General features: G+C 36.6%; 1 protein-coding gene across 1 annotated transcript in view; it reads left to right on the forward strand.

Moving 5' to 3' along the window:
- Nucleotides 1–19,019, forward strand: part of LOC111053694 (intraflagellar transport protein 122 homolog) — a 128,839-nt gene that overhangs the window by 37,724 nt on the left and 72,096 nt on the right. The window contains 3 exon segments of the mRNA XM_039431419.1: nucleotides 6,632–6,826; nucleotides 15,844–15,933; nucleotides 16,551–16,688. Coding sequence (XP_039287353.1) covers nucleotides 6,632–6,826; nucleotides 15,844–15,933; nucleotides 16,551–16,688 — 423 coding nt within the window.

The following is a 19,019-nucleotide window of genomic DNA, read 5'->3' on the forward strand; positions in this document are numbered from 1 at the left end:
CACTAGACAAAAGCACCCTATTGGCCGTCTACTACGCATATGTCTACTCATATCTAAGCTATGGAACCATTTTCTGGGGAAATTCTGTTGATAGCGGTAAAATTTTTATAATCCAGAAAAAATAATAAGAGTCATTTGTGGATTGAGATCAAGAGATTCTTGCAAAGCATTCTTCAAAAACCTAAACATTCTAACGCTACCATCTATTTATATCTATCAATTGTTGGTTTTTGTTAAACAGAATTTAGATAAATTTCAATTTTGCACAGATAATCACGGGTATAATACACGCAATAGTAGTCTCATTGCTTTTCCAGTACATAGACACACAGCTCTAGAAAAAACTCCATTCTACTCTGGAATACGTTATTTTAATAAATTACCTGCAGCCATCAGAAATCTAGATTCAATAAACAAATTCAAACTAACAGTCAGAAAAATGCTAGTAGAGAAAGCCCTATACTCTGCTGCCGAATTTTAATTTGTGAAAAGGGGCTGTAGAGTGTAACTTAACTTTTTGTGACTTTCATTTCCATGTGATTTGATGAGATACATCATAGAGTGTATTTATTTATTTTACTTTTAAGAAGTTAGAACTAAGTCTTTTAGATATAATTTTGTTCTAGTATTGACATGTCACCAGTCAAATGAGTGTTACTCAAAAATTGATGTAATGTGACGATAAATAAATGAATGAATGAATGAATAGCCAAGGAGTTGTATGCTTCGAAATCCTTGTACGAAAACGATTTCTCTTCCTCCGAGAATTTCTCCAACATTGATGGTGAATTTGAAGTCCAATTTGTGAGCGAGAAACCTCCTCCCTCAAACAGCTGCTTGGACTGACGATACAGCTCCGCGGCCTCTGACTCTGTGGCGACAGATGTGACTAAGTCGTCCATGAACATGTCTCTTGGTATTCTCGCCTTGGCTGCTGGAAAACGATTTCCATCCTCCTCTACAAGCTGGTGGACGGTGCGAAGCGCCAAATATGGAGAGCTTGAAACACCAAAAACAACACAATTGAGCTGATAAATTTCGATTGGATCCTCCGGCGAAAATCTCCACAATACACGCTGATAACGACGGTAGGAATCCTCCACTAATATCTGTCGATACATTTGTTTAATGTCGGCAGCTAGTGCGATTGGGAACAAACGAAAATTAACTAACAAAACAAAAATGTCAGTCTGCAATTTGGGACCAGCATGAAGAACCTGGTTCAATGACAAACCAGATGATGTTCTGGAACCAGCATCAAATACAATTCGGATGGGCGTGGTAGTGCTGCTTGCTTTCACGATGGCGTGATGCGGTATGTAGTAACCACCTCGGTCTGTCTGATCGGCTACAAATGACATGTGACCCTGACGTAGGTAATCGATCAATATTTCATGATATGAAATACGAATATTGCTGTCAAGCTCTAGTCGTCTCTCCAAAGTCAGTAGTCTGCGTTCGGCGACAGCATACGAATCTCCCAAGCTGCTGGGCGGCTCCGCAAATGACAAGGCAACAACAAAACGACCAGAATTCACACGATGTACAGACTTCCGAAAATTTACCTCACACTCCAACTCTTCCGGTTTCAGTTGACAGCTTGGTGCAGGGCACGATTCCAACTCCCAAAAACGTTCCACAAAACTATCCAACGATGGACTACTAACGAATGGACTACAGATGGCTGTAAAACAATTCGACAAATTCTTTGTTGAAGTGAGAATCGGCGCTCTCCCCATCAGAATGTGACCAAAGACACTATTAACAGTCATCAATTCGTGCGATTCACCTATACTAGGACTCCCACGTAGCAAGTGAGGAACTAACTCCGCACCAATGATGCCATCTATTCTACTAGGAAGGTAGAATTTGTCGTCAGCCAGTGTGAGATTTTCAAGATGATGAAGTTTGGATCTGTCGATTTCACAAGAAGGCAACTTGTCGATGACTTTATCTACCACTGTGGCATCCATCGAAAACTTGACGGTAGGATCCAACTTCGACTGAATCGACACACAAGTACGACCTCGAACTTCACTAGTACCACCACCGAATCCACGAACAACGGTTTTCATGGGCTGGAATGGTAGTCTCAAACGCCGACACAATTTGGCTGTAACAAAATGACACTGACTCCCGGTGTCAACCAAGAAACGAACATCACAAAGCTGATCATTACAATCTCGAACATGTGCAGTGACGGTCGACAACACAACGGTCGAATTTTCTACATCGTTGGATGTAGAACAACAACTAATAGGTGATGTGCCACCTGCCTTGGAGTTCGATGAGGACGCAACACCTTCATTGGAACTTGATCTGGAAAAGTGCAATAAAGAATGATGAGATTCTCGACATTGAGCACACTGAGTTTTACTACGACAATTTCTACTCAAATGATCCACATCAAGACAACGAAAACAACAAAACTTTCCTTTAATCAAACAATAACGATCCCAAGGAGTCATTTTCAAGAAACTTGCACAATCTACTAACCGATGACCCGGTTTTGAGCACTTCAGACAATTGGGCTTTTTACTAGATGCATCGTTAGATGAATCATTAGATTGAACCACAAACACCTTTGATTTATTATCCTTTTTGTGCTTCATATTAAACGATTCAGTCTGTTTCTCGTCAGAAGGAAGAGTCTTAATTTGCTTTTCAATGAACTTGACATAATCGGTATAAGTTGGCATAGCCTTGTCACGGACGGCCGATTAAAAATTTCTACGAGAACTTGGATCCAGCAATCTCAAGCCATGATAGAGGAATATCAAGATAGAGGACAAATCAATGAGTCGCAATCTCTTCAATGCATTGATTGAACTGCAAAACCCATACAAAATCGCAATACAACCTGCCTTTGATTCTGATTTTATTGGACGAAATTCAAAAAATTGTTTGAAATAGGCATCAACTTGCGCCCGTGGATCGTTATAGCGGGTCAATAATGCCTGCCAAATTATTTGATAATTGTTAGCCAATGGTGGCAAATGACAAATATTTGCTGCTTGTCCAGTAAGTCTACTTACAAGATATTGGACCTTCTGCTGATCATTCAAATTCTTGTTGTCATGTACCAATGCCTTAAATAGTTCATAAAACACCGACCATTGAGTCTGGTTCCCATCAAATTTTGGAAGGCCGATTTTAGGCAGTACCGACTCGGACACGACCGGCTGTGAACTAGCTGCTGTAGCTGCCGAAGATTGAGCAATAGCGACAGTCGCCTCTTTCTGTTTGAGAGTGTTAGCCGCTACTTCAATATACTGAAACAGATCTAGGTGTGAGTCGTTGAATGCTACAACATGATCTTTATTCAACTCAAGTTCCAACTCATTAACCACTAATTCTGTCTTTTCATAATCCGAAATGGTCTGAGACACCCGAGGATACAAGATTGAAAATTGCTCAGCAACTTTTGGATCAGAGACATTTTTAGACAGGTCATAAATTCTTTGCAATCTGGCATACAATTGTTCCAGTTTAGCGCGATGCACCCTGATTTGTTTCTGTAATTTTTCCTCCATCTTGAACTCATACACAAAACAATTCAGCCCCGACAATGCAAACAACAGACAATAAAACAAGAATGAGTTCAAAACTAGATGAAAGGAAAAATCACGAGTTAGTAAGTTATCAAAGTTAAACTTTGATTATCTTATCAATTCACAAGATAAGTTATTGCTGAGAACAAAACTATATGATTAGATAATGTTCTTCCAACAACTCACAAACATACGATAACTTGTTGAATTGAACAAACAAAATCATGCTGGTGATTAACCTTCACTAACATGTACAAAAAATGGACAATACAAATTCCAACAAACAAATTCCTGAAAAAGAGCACAATGAGCCCAGCTTTAGGCAATTACAATTTTAACTGAAATAAATTTAATTTCAGACAAATACAAATTGACAAGAAACCTTGCTCTTAGAACAAGGCTACAACAAACTTGAGTTGAGCATGGATCAGACCATTCTCAACATGCCAACATTGGACAAATACGAAACTGCTTAAATCCAATGTGTGTGAATTAATCAACAAATTACAAATTTAAATTCATCCCGGCTCGGCAGGAACATAAAATGTTCTGAACAAAGCTCAGGCTAGAGCTACCAGAGGACTGTAATTTACTATTCAAATAATCAAATACAAACAAGGGGCAAAATTTAATCTTCAATTTGAGCCAGGTTATTTGTACAGTTAAACTCTGCATTAATGAACAATAAAAAAGAGCAAAAAACTCACCAGATTTATTCCAATCTTGACTACTTGCCCTTCGAAGCCTTTATTAGGTGTTCTGGTCAGGTTCAGGGTGGGACGGAATCGGGGAATAGACAGGTTATTTGCTTATGGGCTGCCTTCTCGTTGATTCTGTGTTCAACTTGCAGGTCATACACTGTGTTTCGAACAAAGCTCAAACTGGATTCTTTATAAATTCAAATCCGATTCAAATTAATTCAATTCAATACTATTTACGCTGTTATATTCATAATTCACTCACACGACACTCAAACAATTATTTACAAGAAATTTCCAATCGAAATTACATGACAAACACAAATTCGGTCTTGCACAACAACGGGGTGACGAGACAAGACAGACTAAAAACTAGGACGACAAGGCCAAAGCAGAAGGACGGTCTGCGCTGGCGCAAACACAAGCCTACTATTGGCAGAACTGCAGTCTGGCATTCTGGCGCTACAATTCGAATGCTCTGGCCAGACCAGATGCATAATCAACTCTCTGAATTTTTTGAAAGAAACAATTTGTTGACTGAAACTCAGTTTTGCTTGAGACCAGGTAGGGGAACTAGTCATGCAGTTTCTTCTCTTATCAGCTCTGTTGTGTCTGATTTGAATCAGGGGTCGAGTGTTGGATTCAGGTCATACGATATGACAAAGGGATTCGATACTGTAGAGCACAAACTTCTGTGCAATAAACTTAAACATTATGGTTTAGATACAACCTCAGTTAAAACTATCTTATCATACTTGAGCAATAGAACGCAATTTGTGTATACAAAAAAATGGTAGTCTTTCTAAAGGTCGACACATAAGTTATGGAGTACCTCACGGGTCTTCATTGGGACTCCAATTCACCTCAAGACTCTTCAATTTATACATTAATGATCTTCCTGACTCTATTGCAAGTGAATCTAATTCTGGCTTTTTGTTTGCTGATGATTTTGGGTTAAAGGTAAGACAAATTCTGAAGTTGAAAATGCTCTATCCAATTTCACAACTGATTTTAAAGATTGGTGCTCGGCGAATAACCTTTCATTGAATGAGGACAAAATTAGTGATATCTATTTCACGTTTAGAAAAAATGATGATTCCATTAGCTGCCCTGTGGCAATCAAGTTTCTTGGTATCTGGATTGACAGACACCCGACATGGAATCATCATATTAACTATGTAATAAGGAACGTCTCAAAAGGTCTTTATCTTATTAGAAGGTTGAGAACATGAGTAGGAGTTGGAATATTGCTCAAGGTTTATTATGCTCATGTAAAGAGCCTCTTTTGTTACGGTGTTATTATCTGGGGGAATAATCCTGAGACAATTAAAATTCTCAGGTTGCAAAAAAAGGTAATGAGGCTCCTATGCAATGCAGAATACCGAGAAAGCTGCAAACCTTTGTTTAAAAAAATGAGAGTGATGACATTCCCAGCTCTCTATATTTATTTCACAGTTGTATGTGTACACTTTAACATTGAAAAATTTGATGTGAATAGACACCACCATAATTATGCAACAAGAAATGAAAATAGCTTAAGAGTTCCTAGGTATCAGCACAGTGCATCTCAAAAACTAAATCCCTATATGGCGGTGAAACCTTATAATGATTTGCCTGCCACTATAAGATCTTTATGTAAAAGTGCTTTTAAGTTGAAAGTAAAGGAAGCTTTAATAGGAGAAACCCCATATAAAATAGCCGACTATTTTTCTATAAATTGGAAAATGTATATATAATCAATATGATAAATGATATATAAGTAGTTGATAAGTGATTGAGAAATATAATTGATACCTAATTTAGAGTGTAATGGATGTATTGAACTTTGTAAAATTGACTTTGTGTGCTTGTTGTTGCAGGCTCATGTTTGCCTTGTATTTACTAGAGTTACCAAACATGACGTTGTCTATAATGTGTAAACATTCTGTGACAATAAAGATATTTATTTATTTATTCATTTAAGTTTAATGAGATAGTTTTGCTAGTACCGGTAGGTTGAAGTATGCTAGATTAGGCTAGGTCAATCAAATTTCATCAATCAATTAATGTTCATCAATTTTTATGCTAAAATTCACCCGCTACTCGAAACTTTCTTCCCTATTTCTTGTTGTTAACTGATCATTAAATTAGCACAAATAAACTAGACTTTTCAATTTACTTTTTATATTAAACCTGTATTGAATGAGTAATCTTATTGTTATTCGAAATTTTTCCACTCAATATTTCATATTATTAGTCAGTTTTTCACCTGATTTCTTTTTTTTATATTACACGACACTTTTCCACTTTGGTTTTTATATTGTAACTTTTTCACACATTTTTATTATTTTTCACTTCTTACACAATCTCTTAATTGTTAATATGTTTTATATTATTGGACAGGTAGGCAAAGAGCGAAACCTTGGATTCGAGGCGCTGTGCGTGAGCTACTTGAGCCGCGGCGAATACATGCTGGTCAGTGGGTGCAACGGCACCTGTCAGCTGATGACCCGCGATGGCATCAAGCTGGGATTGGTCGGAGAGGAGCACCAGTCCTGGGTGTGGTGTTGCGCCGCCAGGCCCGACTCCACATATGTCGTAAGTCATATGCCATCATAATGCTTTATCACTATTAAATTTTATAAAACTTTAAAGTGAAAAAAGCACTCACATTATTTGATGTGCGCCGTCCGTTTCGTACTGGTATTGCACATTTTCAAGCCAAACAGGAACTGAAGTGTTTAAGGTTATGAGGGTGAAATTTGGTTGGGGTGGAGGGGAGTTTTGGTGGTTGATGGAGGAGTATTTAAACGATTAACAGGGTGTGGGAGGAAAAGTTGATTTGGTCATTTAGAATATTGTTTGGCTGTTGTTTGGTGTGTTTGTATATTTCAAACTGTTCTAGTACATTTAATTTTCTATTTTTGCGGGAATAGTGGAGTATTTCGAGGTTGTTGTCTATGTCAGGGTGTGTGTGGTCAGTGGAGATAATGTGTTCTGTAAAGGTGGAATGGGAGGACGGATAGGTAATGGCTCTTGTGTGTTCTTCGAATCTTATATTGAAATTTCTAGCTGTTTTACCTATGTAGAATTTGCTGCAATCTCTACAATTTAGCTTATAAATTCCTGGGCTATTGTATTGATTTTGAGAGGTGTTGTGTGGGGACAAGAGTTTTTTTAGTGAGTTTTTTGTTTTGTATGCAACTTTGTATTTTATTTTCTTGAATGATGCTGCTATTTTGTAAGTTTTATTGTTGTGGTATGTGAGGGTGACGAATGCTCTATGATTATCAGTGTTGTATTTGTCAGAGTTTTGCGGATTGTTCTTATTGTTTTTAATTCTTTGTAGTAGTTTGTCAATCATTGAGGGTTTGTATCCATTTTGTTGTGCAATATATTTTATTGTGTGCAGTTCAGTGTTGTAATCTGTGGTTGTCATTGGGATATTTATTAATCTGTATAGCATGTGGTTGTAGGCTGCAAGTTTGTGTTGGATAGGGTGATTTGAAGTGCAATGGATTGTGGTGTCGGTTGTTGTGGGCTTTCTTTATATTTTGAATGTTTTGAATGATTGGTTCTGTTTTGTGATGGTGATATCCAGGAAATTTATGCTGATGTTGGTTTCTAATTCAAGTGTGAACGTCAAATTTGGGTGTATGCGGTTGAGGTGGGTGTGTAGTGTTTCAAGTTGTCGTTTGTTCCCCCTGTATAGTATTAATATGTCATCTACATATCGGAACCAAGTGAGTATTCTATTGGATTGGATGTGTGATTTGGGATCATGGTTGTGTAGGATGTGTTTTTGCTCTATAGTGTGAATGAAAATCTCTGCTAGAATGCAAGATATGGGTGATCCCATAGGGAGGCCATGGGGTTGAAAATAAAATTTACTATTGAATTCAAAATAGTTTTGTGAGATTACAAGTTTGGTTAGAGTTATTATTTCTTGCATAATGTCCTGTGGGGTGTTGTTTGATTGTAGCATATCTTCTAGGTATTTTATTGTCTTGTTTTTTACAGCAGTGTGTTCATGGAATGTTATATGTTGTCTTATTGTTATATCTAGATGTTTTGCTAGGTTGTGGGCCGGGGCTTGTGTGTGGTTAATTAGAGGTCGAATGGGTACGTGTTTGTGGATCTTGGGTAGGGCGTTCAATTTGGGGGCTGATGGGTTTATGTTTTTGAGGTGTTTTTTGTTGGTATGTGGTATAATATGTTGGGTCTGGTTGATGGCATTCTTCGTTTATTATTAAATTATTATTAAATTTATTAGCCAAAAAACAGGATGTCACAATTTGACATATAGGCCAGTCAATATAACAGTAAAACACTCAGTCAATACAAATACTGTCAATAAAAAACAATACAAAGTCACATTTACAATAAAAACATGTATGGTATATTAGTCCTATTCATATAACAGTAATATTAATAAATTCTAAATATTGAAATCTTCTACATTCATTTTCATGTCGATAAACTCTTCAACTGAGTAAAAGGGTTTTTTCAAGAGAAATATTTCTAAAATCATTTTGAACCTCCTGTGATTAAGTTGCCTCACCTCATTAGGAAGCCTATTCATCAATTTAATTGCAACATTCGAGGGACTTTGATCAGTTTTATGCAGTCTGCTTCGTGTTACATTGAGCGTCTGATTGGATCTTGTATTATAAGAATGAATTGCATTTCTCAACTCCATTTTCTCTGGATTTGCTTTCAGGAATAGTAAGCATTGCAATATATATAATGAATATAAGGTTAGAATTCGAAGACCTTTATAAATATCTCTACAATGTTCCCGATTCCGCGCCCTGGCGATGACTCTGACAGCCCTTTTCTGCATTATGAAAATGTCTTGTGCTTGTGAAGAACAGCCCCAGACTATAAGGCCATATGTAATGTGTGGATGAAAAATACCAAAATAAGCCTGACGTAGTCCATGTTGGTCCAGCTCCCCACATAATCGTTTAAGGGCAAACACACCGCTGCTCAACCTACTTTTCAGAACAGCAATGTGTTGTGCCCAACTTAGAGTAGGGTCAATAATTATTCCTAGGAATTTCTGCTCCTCACCAGTATCATTTGTTGCTGATCCCTTGTTGAGCCTAAAAGTGACTGTTGTGGTTTTGGCTTTGTTGAGGAACAGTTCGTTGGCATTCAACCAAGTTTGCACCGACTCCAGATTCCTCTCCGACAGTGCAACAGCTTGAGCATCATTTTTATGCTTATTAAGAACTGTGGTATCATCGGCATACATGAAGATTTTTGTTGGGACATTTATGCTAAGATCATCAATCATGATCAGAAAAAGCACTGGACCCAATACAGACCCCTGAGGCACACCATACTCCACAGGCAAAACGCGAGAGTTGTCACCATTCACGGAGACGTACTGCACTCTGCCTCGCAAATAGGAAGAAATCGCCAGGAGGATATCATGTGACACACAATCGAATGCACGACTGAGGTCACAGAAAGAGACAGCGGCAGCGGATTTATCTTCAAAGCAGTCAAGAATTTCTTCAACCAGTTTTATAAGAGCATGTGTGGTTGAGAGGCCTTTTCGGAAGCCAAACTGTGTTTTGCAGAGCAAGTTATTAATTTCAAGAAATTTGCAAAATTGCATTGCGAGCAGAATTTCGATTATTTTAGACAGTATAGGGACCAAAGCAATAGGTCTATAGTTGGCAATATCATCATGCTTGCCCTTCTTGTAAATTGGTATAATTTTGGTAATTTTAAGAGAAGTGGGGAATTTTCCATTAGCGATGACTTCATTAATAAGTGCCGTGAATGGGGTAACAATACAATCTATGATTCGTTTAATTAGGGCATTGGATAGTCCATAGTGATCTTTGCTTATCTTTGGTGACATATGCTTAACAACTTCCAGAACGCAATTCTCTGTAATGGGCTTGAATCTAAACATCTCAATACTTTCAGGAACATTCTTATTCTTTAGTAGATTATCTGATGTAACTGTATAATTTTTATCAAGTTTTTTCTTAATTTCATTAGCAATATTTGCAAAGAAACTATTGAAACTGTCTGGAGATATAATGTTCTTGAGTAGATCTTTTTTCTGATTTATCCTTGTTTACTATGTTCCACAGTGTCTTCGACTTATTTTCAGAATTCTCTATTAAACTTTTGTTGTATTCTTTTTTTGCTTTTTTTATCATTAGTCTGTAATAACTTTTTTCTCGAGTATACATATCTTTATAATCAGAGGATGTGTTGGAAAGAAAGTATAAAAAATCAAGCCTACTCTTATGATTTTTCAATTCTTGTGTATACCAGTTTAGATTGTTACTTGAACGTCTACCAGAACCAGTTTTCCTATTTGTAATGATTACGTTGAAACTTAATTCATATTAATATATAACCGTATTTAGAAATGCTTCAAAATTTGTATCTACTTCAGCATGATTATTGAAAATATCTGACCAGCCTTCTATCAACAGGTAACTCCTAAGTACATTAATATTACTGTCATCAATTTTAGTTACTATTTTATAAATCTTTTCAGTGTTTGTCTTAGATTTCTGTGTATCGATATAATTCACTCTACTCATTGAAATAAGTTGGCCCAAGTGATCACTAACATGACAGTTACTCACTAGAACACTCAAACTTTCTTTGAAAGTTGTGAACACATTGTCCAGACAGTTGGTACCCCTTGTCGGTTCATGAACCCTCATTTCGAACCCATACATACAACACAAATTAACAAAGTGTTCTGCATCCTTTCTATTTCTATTAAAATGCAGGTTGAAGTCACCACATAATATTGATTTCCAGTTTTTCTTATTTTATATAACTTGAAGCTAGTTCCATAACCCTGCAAAACGTTTCAAAATTACCTTGAGTACTTCTATAAACAGTAATGACCATGATATCAATATTCAAGAAATGAGCTCCTGCTAATTCACAGTCCAACTCAACCGAAATGTTATTTAAATAGTCTAATACTTTGTATTGGGACGCATCATGATTTGAATATATGGCCACACCACCATGAATTCGTATTGAGCGACAGTAGCCGGTTACTAAATGTAGATGCTTAATATTAGAGTTTACTTCAAGCTCAGCATCAGTCATCCAATGCTCCGATACACATAAAATGTCCAACTTATAATTAACAATAATCTCCTCCAGCAGTCCTATTTTATTTGATAAGCTCTGTACATTTTGATGTAAGATATTTATATTACTTTTCCTAGAGTGAATGGCATAATCATCCCTATGATTCAGCCGATATGGATTGAAATCAGTCTCGGCTGATGGCCTTAGTAGTTTTTTAGAGGAATAAGTTTATTGGCTGGAATTATCACGTCTTTATTGAATTGTTTTAAGATTTGTGAGGCAACGTACCGCTTTCCAAGATTATTCAAGTGGTGCCCATGTTTCGTATGAAAACGTTTCCCCAACTTACAAAGCTCTAACACAGTGACATTTTCAAAATGTTTACATGTTTTATGTATCTCAGAATTTGCCCATTGAATTGCTTTATTTACACAAGACCATTTTGGGAGGTCATACCTGTGTGGAATGTCAAATAAAAATACTCTGGTGTGTCTTAAATCAGCCAGCCTCCTACGCAGGACTGATATAAAACCTTTGGCATCATTTCTGGCAATGTCATTACCCCCTCCAATCAACACTGCCGCATCCAGAGGCCCCAAATCTGAGCAGTCACCCACGCTCTCCCTGGTCACATCCTCAAAACAAGCTCCGGGCTTTAGTGTACCTGTTACTTTACATTTTTCATCTTTGTCACGCATTCGGAGCAAGAGATTTTTTTTCAAGATTTGTTGAGACAGTAGATTGAGAAAAATTACCAATATCATCATTCTGCTGCTTTAAAAAATTAACGATGGCACTCAATACCTTCAATCTATACTTTTTTGAATCAAATCTGGCAAATTCAAAACTATTATTAATGGATTTACTATTGGTTTGAATCATCAGGATTTGAGCCTGGTATTTGGTTTGAGTCATGTTCTAGTTCAATAATGTTGTTGTTTGTGATGAATTGCTCTACTTTTGAGTTTAGATCATCTTGTTTCATTATCACAGTGATTTGTCCTTTGTCAGCTGTAGTTATGACTAGGTTATGTTCTTGTTGTTTTTTGTTGATATTTTTCATGATTTTGTAGTCAGCATTTGAGTGATTTTGTGTTTTGAAAGTGTTTTGGTTTCGGGCTATGTCTTGTCTCAAGTATTCTTGAGACTCTATAAAACTCCCCTCCACCCCAACGAAACGGACGTCGCCACATCAAATAATGTGAGTGCTTTTTCACTTTAAAGTTTTATAAAATCTAATAGTGATAATAATAGTGGAAACAAGATGGATAACCAACAACAAATAATGCTTTAGTTGACCGAATAATTTGAAATTCACACAGTAGGCCTAATTCTGTTCAATAAGGTTTACCCAACGGTGTGTAGAATTTGACGACGGCAAGGGGTCAAGAAATGTAAACACATTAACCAATTAGGTAAATGACATCTCTGAAAATCGAGGGATTAAACCACAAAGCTAAATATCTAAATGGAAATAACACTGATTGAGGGGCCAATTTTTTATCTAATTCTCATTCTAAAGGAGTATTAAAAACCTCTTATATCATTGCCAACCCAACAGAATAATACGGTATATTAAGAATAAAGGAGTATCACTTCAGGAATAGGTATGGACTATGGCCTCATATTGATGCAAACTAAACAAATTTTCAAGGAATGCATGGTCTGCTATGGTAGTTCTAGCCACTGCTACTTCAGGTTGGTTTGTTATTTGGCTCTAGGGTTCAAACTCCCATCAAAAAATGTATTGATATTCACTGTTGAATATGATTGGATATGAAAAGTCGCCCGAAACGTTTGTAAAAATGTTGCGTGTGGCTCCTACCATCTTCTAAGTATGTTCAAACATCTCGAAAACAAGATGGCCACTAATATGTTGAGTGTTTTGTTATATCGCTTCTATTTCTATAGTAATTGGTTAGAACGGAAACAGTACAGTGCATGTCTTATCACATTAAGTTTCCCCCCCTCTCACCACCTAAGGTGGGCCGTCCACTGGAACCGATTTCGTCCGAACTAGCATAGGCCGAAAAATACCGAACTTGTCCGAACGATCCCCCAACAAAGAAAGCTATAGATGCTCGTCCATTGGGACGGCCGATCAGGTTTTCGATCCGAATTGAATGGGATTTTCTGACTATCCGGACGAAGTCGAGCTGAGACAACATCATCCTAACCTCAAAATTGTTTCACAGTCTTGTCAGCTTTAGTTTTTTGAACTTGTTCTGTTCTATAAAGTTTTAACTATGGACAATGAAAAGTTGATAAGTTTGGTTCAAGAGCATGTTCCATTGTGGGATATGCAAGACAAAATATATCATCATCCTGATGTTTAAAGGAATCTGTGGATAAAGATTGCTGAACAAATAGGATCTGAAGATAAGATTATTATAATGATTAACTAATTTAGTGGATATTTGTTCATTCAGTTTTCAAAATCTCAATATAATCATTGTTTATGAAAAATTTTGGTAGTAGATATAGAATGTGTGTTCTGGCACAACATGTGCCAGAATTCCCCACATGACCTAACAAACCTAACCTAACCTTACCTCAAGGTCAAAGGTCAAGGTCAAGGTCAGGGTCGAGGTCCACCGAGTGGATGACCCAACCATGCCATACAGACATGTTGAATACTGACTGAAAGACTGGTGAGCATGGTCCATGTGACAGGAGGAGTGAGGGTCATTAAAAATGTCCATGTTAAATAAGTCATGTCTAAACATGGAGGAGGTGGAGTGGGAGTTGTTGAAAATATCTATCTTCAATGCCATTTTGATCTAGAGTAACATGGCGATGTTGATCTAGAGTCTCCCATGGACATCTTGATCTAGTAGGTCTACCATGGACATATTAATCTGGTGTGATAGAGGTCTCCATGACCATGTAGAGTGACAGGTCCTGCATGACCATCTTGAGCTAGAGTGATAGGTCCCCCCCATTGACACCCCTAATGCTGGTGGGCATGGCCATTAGTCTGAACACTGACTGAATACTATGGAATGTTATTATGTTAAATATAACTAGGAAAAAATATCCTTATGATACAATGGTTTGTTCACATTCTAGGATTCATATGTGAGACTCTTGAAAGCATACAAGCTACCCAGAGGATATCTCATTACTGTTTGAATATTCAAGCTCCTTGTATATTCTATAGAATGATCACTTCTTCTTACTTTACTAAATGTGGGTGAAGAGGATTTGAGGAATAAAAATCAGCAATTCATTGCTACTTTTATTGAACATATGCTATTTTATTGAAGATCAAAATGGCGGCCGTGTGTCCTAGGATACTTTTTCACAGTGTGGGTAGCTGTGTGCTGAAATGCCCGGTTCTAGAACTGAACAGATGTGTCTTGTATGGATCTTGACTGAACACTGATGGTCCCCCCCACTGTTGTGAACACTATATATACACTCCAGAGTGGGTGGGAGACCTTCTGATTTATTTTTGATTTTTCATTATTAATTTTTTTTATTCATTTTTGATTTTTTATTATTAAATTTTATTTTTTTTCCAAGTTTTTTTTTAAAGAAGTTTTTGATAATTTGACCTCGACCTTGACCTTTGACCTTGAGGTTAGGTTAGGTTAGGTGGGGAATTCTGGCACATGTGCCAGAACACACATTCCATATCTACTTTTGGTGGCTATGATAGTAGTTAAATTCGATAATTGGCAACCAGCCTACTACTGAACTAGACTGACGTAAACGGTTCCAATGGACGACCATATTCGGCCGAATTAACGGCCGGCAGATTCGTCTGATCCATCCGACGAACGGATCGGTTGAATCGGCTCCAGTGGACGGTTACCTTACCTCTGTCTATCTCCGATGAGGAGGAGAAGGTGCTATATCCCGGCAGAGCTGGCTGAGACCCCAGTCCCAGTTAAAACCGCATCAAGTAAGTCGATCCGCATTTTATGTATTCTCCTCGGTCCTCCATATATTATGTGAACCCTCAAAGTTACCCCGTGTTGTTCAGTAATTGTTCAAGATAGTTCACCGTTTTTTGCAGGAAATAATTGGAAAACCTTCTACAATTCTTCTAGAAGGTTTCCTCTAAAACGCATATTTTATAACAATAATTGTAGAGGAAAGTTTTCCAAATATTTCCGTGCACAAAACGGTGAAATATCGGTTATGGAAATAAAAGCGATATAGCAAAACACTAAAAAAAATTCGGTCATCTTGATTCGAGGTTTCTTCCACGGTTGCTACCCGAAAATGACTACAGAAGTACATTTACACCTGGACTTTTTGCAATTATGCAATTCATGCAATTAATAACTGAATGCAGCTTGAACTATTTCTCTTGAATCTCCACTGCTTTTAATAGAGCAGTTGACAGCAGATCAGCAACATTTTGAGCGAGTTCTCCAGCCCGGGGAATCGGGGTCAACTAGTATATGGTTATAATCAAAATCGTTCATTTAACAGCATGATTCTCTTTTCCAGAATAAATAATTTTTTATCAAATTGATAAAACTATTTTTGCTTATTTTTGAATTATTGGTCTCTTATAGGCGGTGGGTTGCCAGGATGGAACAATTGCTTACTACCAAATGGTCTTCAGCACTGTACATGGCCTATATAAAGAAAGATACGCTTATAGGTAAAGTATTCTTCACCAATAAATCTAATGCTTGTCAGAATAAGCATTGTTGTTGAATATGTTGAAATATGTAGAGTAGAATATCCTCTATAGCTCTTTAATTTCGATAATTCGATGACTTCTCTCCTCTTATTTTCAAAACATTTTAATGACTAGTTTCGACCTACTTTGGCCATTCCAAAGGTAAAATGACCAAGTTTTTTCAAATAGTTCATTCATATACATTTTTAGCTGGAATATACATCTTCATTCAATTTTATATACATATTATGCACATATATACATATATGATTTATTGTGCACATAATTTATGAAGGCATCCTTAAATGAGACAAATGATATGTGATCTTGGTTGACAGTGATCAAATCCTATTTTGATTATCATTGGAAATATTGTATTATAAGCTCTACTATCAAAATTGTGTAATATTGTTGTTTATAATATTGTCATGTAAAGAGTATTTTTTCAACTATGTTTCTCAGCTTAGCTCTATTTGTATTTACTTTGAACAAATAAATTGATTTATTCTTTCCATTTCAAAATAATATATAACTCCATTGATAAAAAACTATTCAAAGGATACCACTCATCCAATCTATTTGTCTTCATCTTTATAGGAAAAGAGATTACAAAGTTTGACTTTTGAAGGAGTGAAGGAGAGAGAGTGGCTGATGGACTCGCCAATCCGCTACATCAAAGTGGTGGGAGGGCCCAGTGGTCGCGAAGGACTCCTCTTGGGTCTCATGAGTGGCCAGGTAACTAATATACATTTTCTTGCTTCACTATACATTGTTGAATATATAAAATAAGAGATAGTAATCATGTTCACCAAAATTAATCAGAACAATTTAAAAAGTACCATGCAAATTGTGCAATATTAAATTCTAATAGCCTACTTGAATTAGCACATTGAAAAATTATGAAATTTCTAATTGAAATTCAGAACATGTTTCTATGAAAAATCAGGCTCACTGACTTACTCCTTGGGCTCAACTCACACTTACGCGACTTAGATCGAGAAGAGACTCGACTCTAGTCGAGAGCATGTGTTTTCAAATGGTGACGTCGCGGAGACTAGAATCTAGAGACTGGTCCAAGTGTCACAATTTGGAAACACATGCTCTCGACTAGAGTCGAGTCTCTTCTCGACCTGAGTCGCATAAGTGTGAGTTGAGCCTTAGTCTGCTAAATGTCGTTTTTAGAATTGTTTGATAATACATTGAATCAAATTCTTATTTATTTTATTTCATTTTTATTACACATATATGTTATGTCGTTATGGTCATCACTGTATATCGTAGTCCTCAAGGTACTTTTGAAATGTTTTGTAAAATAATGGAATTAGCTCTTAGTTACTTGAATAAGAGAAACCGAAAGTCAATAGTTTGTGGGGACTTCAACTTACGTTTCAATGCAAATGACAAGCAGGCTGAGCACTTTGTTAATTTGTGCAGTATGTATAGCTTTGAAATGAGGGTTTATGAGCCGACTAGGGGGGCCAATTGTCTTGATAATGTTTTCTCATCCAGCTTCCAAGACAATTTGAGTGTTGAAATAAGTAACTGCCATGTCAGCGACCACTTAGGCCAGCTTATCTCAGTAAAATTCAATAAATCTCAAAAACGCTTGTTTTAAGATTAAAGATTTATAGATTAAGATTTCTAGAGAAGTCACTAAAATAAATGAAAGTAATATTAATGTATTTAGATGCCACCTGTTGAAGGAAGGTTAATCAGTTTCTATTTATGATAGTGATGTAGATATGAGCTTTGATGTATTATCTGAGTTTCAACATGATCAAAAAAATTAATTTCAACTCGAGAACCGCTAGGCATTCTTATAATAAAATCAATTGGTTCACTCCGGAGCTGAAAGTGCAGAAAAATAGGTTGGACTTTCTGTATTTTCTTTCTAAAACACACTTAGATTATATATATATATATATATATAAGAGAAAAAAGTTCCTATAGACTAATGATAAGAGAAGCAAAGAAAGTAGCAAACAGAAATATCATAGAAAATTCTAAAAATAAGTCAAAAATGTTGTGGAACATTGTAAATAAAAGTAAAACAAAGTAAAAAGAGAGGAGTTACCGAAAATAAATAAATCTCCTGATAATTTTAATAGCTTTTTTGTAAATACAGCTGAAGAAATTAAGAAAAATCTTGTTAAAAAAAATAGAGTAACATCGGCTAAACTACTAGAAAAGAAAAATATTCCTGAAAGTATTAAGAAGTTCCGATTCAAACCTGTAACAGAAAATTGTATTTTGGAAGTTGTGAAGCATATGTCTGCAAATAATAGTAAAGACCACTATGGGCGGCTGTCCAATGCTCTAATAAAGAATATTATCAATTGTATTCTAACCCCGTTCACATACCTCGTAAATAAAGTCATTGCGGAAGGGAAATTTCCCACCTTACTCAAAATCACTGAAGTAATACAGGTGTTCAAGAAGGGCAAACATGAGGATATTACAAACTTTAGGCCCATTGCCTCAGTCTCTATTTTTTTCGAAAATAATAGAAATTCTGCTCGGAAAACAATCTTGCAAATTTTTGGATGCGAATGACTTGCTCTGTAAGACTCAGTTCGGTTCCCAAAAATGCCTATCAATCACCCATGCTCTGAGATTAAATTGGTGGAGGAAATTCTGGACTGTTTTGAGGAGAAATGTTCTGCTGCTGTATCATTCTGCGACCTCAGTAGAGCTTTTGAATGTGTTTCACATGACATCCTGCTAGCAAAGTTGAAGCTCTTACAGGTTGGAGGATTAGCACTGGAGTTATTCTCTAGCTATTTGCAGGGCAGAACTCAATATGTATGTGTGGATGGTAAAACCTCGGGTACTTTGTCTGTTAAGTGTGGAGTACCTCAGGGCTCGGTCTTGGGTCCTTTGCTCTTTCTTATTATGTTTGATGATTTGACCATCAATGTCCCATCGAAAATAATCTTATATGCAGATGACACCACAGTTCTCAATAGGCATTCAGATGACACTCAGGCTGTAGCACTTTCTGAATCTAATTTGAAGGAAGTTCAAACTTGGTTGAATGCTAATGAGCTGCTTCTCAATGCAGACAAA

This window comes from Nilaparvata lugens, chromosome 6 (assembly GCF_014356525.2).
Source record: "Nilaparvata lugens isolate BPH chromosome 6, ASM1435652v1, whole genome shotgun sequence".
Taxonomy (NCBI): Eukaryota; Metazoa; Arthropoda; class Insecta; order Hemiptera; family Delphacidae; genus Nilaparvata; species Nilaparvata lugens.